The sequence below is a fragment of the Gigantopelta aegis genome, chromosome 15, assembly GCF_016097555.1.
Source record: "Gigantopelta aegis isolate Gae_Host chromosome 15, Gae_host_genome, whole genome shotgun sequence".
Lineage (NCBI taxonomy): Eukaryota > Metazoa > Mollusca > Gastropoda > Neomphalida > Peltospiridae > Gigantopelta > Gigantopelta aegis.
The window spans coordinates 8,339,527-8,346,487 of NC_054713.1; the positions used below are offsets into that span (position 1 = coordinate 8,339,527).

The window sequence follows — 6,961 nt, forward strand, 5'->3', positions numbered from 1 at the left end:
TCGTCATGATGTGACATCTTGAAGCCAATCTGAAGTGCAGAACGTTTTGTAACATGTATTTGTTTGACTTTAGTCCAGTCTACCTGCACGCCATTTGTGGCACATCTGCACCTTAGTACACCAATATCGATGGAAAGTTTCTTCCAATCAGATATATCAGATGTCTGTAACTGGATGACATGGTTTCGACGATGTCGTGAGAGTTCAATGATGGTCGCTAACTGGGATGGTAGCATGATTTCAGGAACACGATTCATTGCCCGTTATGGACACTGTCACCCTCGTTTTGGCCGTGATGTGGTTAAAAAAAAGTGCAATGTTATCTCACTAATATAATTAGACTGACTAGTGAAACTAAGGAACATGACAGGTATGACTGTATTCCTGTTCTGTCCTGAGCAGGAGTCGCAGAATAGATAAACTTTGTTTTTCTGTCTGTTATCCATTAGTTGTAGGTAACTGTATAAATTTGATGCTATTTCATTTGCTCCAAGTGAAGCGATTCCCTCGTGCCATATAAAGCAGTTACACTCTTTGGACTTGACGTTATAGACTGTGAAATTATAGCATGCCAGTCTACGCTTGTAAGAAATCTCACATCGGTTGGATTTTGTTAAGTATAAAACTTGTTCTAAATCAAAACAAGCTAAAGTGACAGAGGGATCTTGATCACACTTAAACTTGTTCTTGATCTCTCTCACTTTTGTCTTCTCAGAGGCGCGAGTGTTGAATGCTTCTCTGAGGATTGTCTGCTTTTCCATCCCTCTCATCCTGACGGTATGAAGCACATAAGCCACATATATCTTTTTGGGGGACATGACATTTCAATTTCATCGAGTTGAAAACTCTGCAATAGAGCGGGTATGACCCTTGGTTTGCTTCACTCTCTTTGGTGTACATGTCGAACATTTTCATTAGAGTGAGGTCCGGAGACAGATACTCATAATATGCTGAATTGTTTCGGCAATAATGTGATTCCATTCTTGGAAATCTGTTGATGTGGTGTTGCATACGACAACGTATATTCTCATCTCGCTTTTTAAGCGAGGCAACTCGACCTCCTCTGGCCTCTCCTGCCATCACCCCAGCATCATCAGTCTTCTTCAGAACCGTGCGAACTTGTTTGTCCGTTCCGTTACATCCAGTGTGTTTAAAAACATCTGCCTGCAAACTTGAATATGCTGTCCATCAGTGGTGGGTAAAGAATAATGTATAGTCCAAGATTTTCTTGAGTTATGTGTCCGGGCTGTAGTAGGTGATTTCCTCGTCACATGCCTTTTGATCCTGCAGATCCGCCATTGAATAATAGCCGAACAATATTTCCTCTCTTCGTTCTTCACTAACATCGGAACACTGAAAACCTTTCATTTGACAATACTTCTCATTGGAGCAACGAGATTTTTTTGGTTTTACTGTTTTTTTTATGATTAGATTTTTCTGTACAGTAGGCCATTCCTCGGTTACGACATTTCTTTACCACTTTTCTTCTGTTTTCGTGACAGAGATTCTTCTACGTCCACACGGTCGCGCGGACTTCCTTCTACAGCATAGTCTTCTAGAGCAGTTGGGGGATGTATGGCATTTGGAGAACAAATTGTACAGTCACCCGTGAAATGGTCATAACAAAGTAGCCGAATACAATTTTCCTTCACACAAGCTGCAAATATTTCGACCATGCAGCCATTCACTTCACAAACTGCAGGTTGCGAGTGGTTAGTATCAACATTGTCGATGATCTCCATATTTTCTGAATGAGTCTCACTACTCATCGTTTCAATGAAGGGTTGGAAACAATCAAAAGGAACTGGGGTCAACTGAGTTAGAGAATAATTTGGATCACTTGAAAGTTCTTTGCCAAGCTGGGCTAATGGGATATTATCTAAATTATCGTCTGGGGTTTTATTTATATAATTGATTCTAGCCAGTGGAATGTCATTTATATCATCTACAGACGTTTTAATAACGGCAGCCAATCGTGCTAGTGGAATGTCATCTGGATCATCTTCTTGGTCTGATATAAATTCAGTATCAACAATAGTGCCACTGAACCAAGATTGTGTTTCCATCCACCACATCTTCCCTTTTCTCCACGACGATCCTCAATCCACCAGTTCTAAATCCGAGGTATGGACAACATTCACCTCGTTTCCCCCATCCCACTGAACCAAGACATCAAAACAGGGAGACTGTCAAAGAGAAAAGACGAAGATAACTTGTCACATTATCACATTAATATAGGACGAACACCACTTGAAGGGACATTCCTGAGTTTGCTGCACTTTTTAAGATATTATCGACTAACAGAGACTTTTTAACGATTGCAATTACATATCAAATATATTTTTCTGCATAAAATATTAGTGGCTGTAAACTAAACGCGTTTTTGATCGTTCTAATATTTGTACTAGGTTTTTTTTCGTACATACGAAATTATTTGAAGACAAAATCCAGTTTGGGCTTCTTACAAATATTAAGACGACCAGAAACACATTGAATATACAGAAACTGATTTTCTAAACAAGAAAATATATTTAATATGTAAGTTTAATCGTAGAATTTTTTTTTTATAGTCGGAAACGTTACAATGCAGCTAGTCAGGAATGTCCCTTTAAGTAAACCTATAACGTAACCTGCATATCATAAGATACTAAAGGCAGAAGAAGATTTTGCGAAAACGTTTTAATAACAGTAATATAATTAGTGAAGTTTGCTTTGTTTAACGACACCACTAGAGCACTGATTTATTAATCATCGACTATTGGACATCAAACACATGGTAATTTTGACGTATAGTCTTAGAGAGAAAACCCGCTACATTTTTCCATTAGTAGCAAAGGATCTTTTATATACACCATGCCATAGACAGGATAACACGTACCATGGCCTTTGGTATACCAGTCGTGGTGCACTGGCTGGAAAGAGAAATAGCTTCATGGGCTCACCGACGGGGATCGATCCCAGACTGACCGTGCATCAAGCGGGCGCTTTACCACTGGGCTACGTCCCGCTCCTAATATAGTTAGTGGAGGTATATAGTTACAAGAAGGTTAACTTAATGTAATAAATATTGTTGTCATATTTTAAGACAAGACGAAAAATACATCGGCTATTGGGAAAACAAACAAACAAAAAGGTAATTAAATTTAAATTACGGGCATGGCGACAGAGTGAATCGAAGTATTCACTTACCTGCAGCATGTCATCCCCGTAGTCGTGCAATTCATCCAAATCTTCTGGCACCTTGGCAGGGTCCAGGATGGTTAGGGCTTTCAACAGGCCTACATCAGGGAAACGTCCCCGGATATTTTCGACCAGGGCCTTAATGAATTTGTCGTGTACCTGGAAAATAACATGAACTCGGTCATTCGGGTTCTGTTTCAAGCCCACCTCATGAATAATACAAATATCGGTGAAAAAAACAATTGATTAATTAATTAATTAATTAGACACATGGCATAGTAACGGTACTCGAAGGAAGGAAGGAATTATACTGAGAATAACTTACGTCAACTTTGAAAGCAACCAGTTTTTCGGTGTTAACCGCCAGTACCCAGTCTGGAACGCTCTCTCGCATTTCTTCGAATATTTCCCCCGTCAGTACTTTCTTAAATTTGGACCCAGGGTTGGCTAGCCTCGCCTCCAGGATTTCTATGGTTGCACCAACGTGCGCATGAATGATGTCAAAATCCAGTGAGCTACCCTGAAAAAGAGCCAAGAGCGATTGTTTAAGAAAGAGTGAGGTAATATAACCATTCGTTTATTTATTCTTGCATCCACATTAATATATTACTTTGATTTTGCAGGTACGTATACTTACTTGGAAGCACTTCAACAGAATGCTCAAATGGGGCAAGATATCCAGCATCGTCTGGAGGCAGGCTAGGAAGTGCCAATCTTCCACCAGTTTCCCCAGACCAATTGCTTTGGCGGTCCCCCCTTTCGGCACCTTCACGCTGGAGGCTGACGATTACCGACGGCAACATCTTCGACAAGGTGTCGCAGGCCTGATCATGAGACAACCAGCGGGTTGTCCTGGCTCTCTTTGAGTCGCATGGCTGGGGTATTCAAGAGGGTTTCCAGAAAAAATTATAACAATTTGCTTTGATACTGGTGTTCACCTACGATTTGCCATTTATTACAAGACTTAGTCATAACCTTTATTAAATGCTTGTCCTCACTGCCGAGTTTTCATAATAATAATAAAGGGACTCCAGCGTAACGTTGAACCTTTTCACGTAATCCACTTTCCCAGATGCTCCCCCCCCCCCCCCCCCCCCCCCCACAGCAAGTGCAAGTCGATGGGCCACACAGTGATTTGAAACCACGATGGGTGCAACATGAAAGAAGAGTGGAATGAATCATTGTTTCATAAAGATGGACGTTTAGGGAAGAAGAAAAAAATATTTGTTAGGCCTAGTAGTTAGCTCTCTCGGGTCTCATGGCTCAAGAGAGTAGTTAGCAGTAATGACAATGAGATAAGATAATTATTTACCCGTTTAAGTTGTGTTGCAACGCCGTTTCTTCTCCCTACCATGTTAGCAGCCCCGTCACTGCCAAAGCCAGCCAGTTTGGTAAGGTAAGCAAGGCCTTCCCGGTCCATGACCTCAATCAGTTTCTCTGTGATGATGTCACTACCACAGCTCAGCACCTGCAATAAGAGAATCCCAGTTAGCATATGGAGGAATGAATGCCGAAATCATTTATAAAAAGTATTAATATTTTGTTATAAATATTACTTACCACATCTGTTCCAAGAAATGTCACCTTGGTTTTCCTTCCATCCAAGTCCAGGTACTTTATATAAGTGATCAGTTGCTCTGCTACGGTGATGTCTGTGGTCTCATCACAGAGCAACGAGAAAAACGGGGATGCTGCTATCTCCTCCATTTTCTCGTTCTTCAGCATAGTGCCTTTAAGCAAAAAAGAATGAACAGTTTTATTATTATTTCTCGTCTTGCTGCCAAATATAGAACTTTAAAACGTTTTGTTTCTTTGTTTGTTGTAGCCCCCCCCCCCCCCCCCTTTTCTCATTTCATTTTGATCTGGTATTTTTCTCACGTTAATATTGTCGATATTGGTCTGTTACGATGAATCAGAAATCAAATTAACCAGAGGAGCCCTACTTACGTATTGATACGACCATTTCTTGCATGGTCCTCTCAGAGGTGTAGTTTGTCCGCTTGTTGATATTTAGGCTGTCTAAATACTTGCAGCCGACGTCTTGCAGGAGCTGTAGAAGAGACCCAAAATTTGTAGTATGTGGCAGCTCATTCTTGACTAGCCAGTACATGGCTTGGAGGGACGACATGAAGGCTTGCTGCTCCAGGGTAATGCTGGCTTCTATCCCTCCAGTGCTGGTGGTTGCTCTTAACTCCAATTCTAATTGCATTGCAACCTGGTGCGTAGTGGAATTAAGGTGTGCCTTCATTGCCTCTTCACGGTAAGTTTTGCAGCCTACTTTGGTCCAGTTGCCAGTCCCGCCTTTACTGCTTTGTCTGTGCTTTATGCATAAAGAACAGAACATACCTGTGAAAACAAAAAATGTGGCTAACGTATTCATAATGTAAACAAAAAAGGATTCTGTTGGGTATTAACGAGTGGGCCTAACCGCGACAGGAATCTGCATGGCGCAGAAAGCCACGTGTTCATACTTCATTCATAAAACTTTGGCGCTAAAAATGTGTATTTCTTCTGCATAGATTGAATGTAATTTTTTATGTACATGCCCACAATTCACCATTATACGAAACTCATTTTTAAATTCAGTGTGGCCCCGCCTCCATTGACAACCGCATCAGATTGGATGCAGCGAGAAAGGTCGGCAGGTCAGTGGCCACGCGCCAAAATGTTCATGCTGCACGTGGTACTTTGTGGGCTGGGCTTTATTAAACTAGACCTACGTCATATTTCACACGAAGGGTAGAACCATCACAGAAATCGGTTAAATCGGCGATTAATATCTGTTATAAAATCAATAAATTACGTTTGGTATCGAATTCGAAATACAAATATTTTAAATAGGGCCTAGGCTACATACCTTCATCACGGCCTTTATAATCTATCCAGGGGTACTTCTTACGGTAGGCATCTGAAAATGTTGTCCGATGTTTGCTGACTGTGGGGTTTTCTGACGAAGGTCGTTTAGTGCCGGTATTAGGGAGGGGCCTTGAAGTGTTATCGTTGGTACATGTAGGCCTACGGATAAATCCGAAAGCGGACAAATCTTTCTTCTCTGCCATGATTAAATATTACGTCGGTATAAACGATCAGGACGCAATGCGCTAGCCTGTGCAGGACTTTATAGGGAGTGGTCGTGACGTCATATCGCGGTAAACTGCATGCTGACGAAACAAACCAGGGATCGTATAGGCCTTGGAGTAATTAGAGGAGGGTGCACGACGCCAATCGCAGTACAAACAATACACTACGATCATTCAGACATAGCCCGAGCTTTCTTCAGTAGGTCCTTTGGTTTATTCAATAGGTCCTTTGATGTCTAACTTTATGCAATACATTTTCTAACGTTATTTAGGGGATAACCCTACTGTGTTTTCCGATTTGCGGACGTACATCGCTGATTTTACTGCCGCAAATTTAGTTTTATTGGCGACGCGTTAGCAAATCGGAAAACACAGTAGGGTTATCCCTATTCTAATTAAACTGTTTGCTGGTTGATTTTAAATAGGAAATTGTCACATTTTTAGTAAGAATAAGCCTGTAAACGTCACCAGCTGGTGACGTCATTAGGTAGCCCATTAACAGACGATTGGTTGTCGGACAGTTAGCGGCTCGAACATAGATGTGTAATTTGACATATTTAATCTGCTCTCATGATTAGATAACGACTAATAAAGAATAATATGTTCATTTCTGACATAAAAACTTCTCAGTATTTAACGACTTCTGTACGTAATATGAACGCTACAGAAATTGTTTTTATCACGGCAGAAAACAACCCTGT

The 6,961-nt window shown here is 41.0% G+C and overlaps 1 protein-coding gene across 1 annotated transcript; it reads right to left on the reverse strand.

Moving 5' to 3' along the window:
• Positions 1–2,055: 2,055 nt before the first annotated feature.
• On the reverse strand, positions 2,056–6,961 carry LOC121389860 (protein FAM200A-like). The gene is made up of 6 exons (XM_041521508.1): positions 5,128–6,961; positions 4,741–4,910; positions 4,493–4,648; positions 3,506–3,700; positions 3,190–3,339; positions 2,056–2,186 (listed from the first exon to the last, which is right to left on the reverse strand). Exons 1-6 carry the CDS (start codon positions 5,558–5,560, stop codon positions 2,100–2,102), a joined length of 1,191 nt encoding a protein of 396 aa, XP_041377442.1. The 5' UTR covers positions 5,561–6,961; the 3' UTR covers positions 2,056–2,099.

Bases quoted from the DNA above. Each gene is read 5' to 3' on its own strand.
- LOC121389860 (XM_041521508.1), bottom strand. From the start codon at position 5,560: ATGAATACGTTAGCCACATTTTTTGTTTTCACAGGTATGTTCTGTTCT. The intron at 4,911-5,127 runs GTAAGTAGGGCT...TTTTGCTTAAAG, and splicing joins AGAAATGGTCGTATCAATAC to GCACTATGCTGAAGAACGAG. The intron at 2,187-3,189 runs GTAAGTGAATAC...TCTCTTTGACAG, and splicing joins ACGGGGATGACATGCTGCAG to TCTCCCTGTTTTGATGTCTT.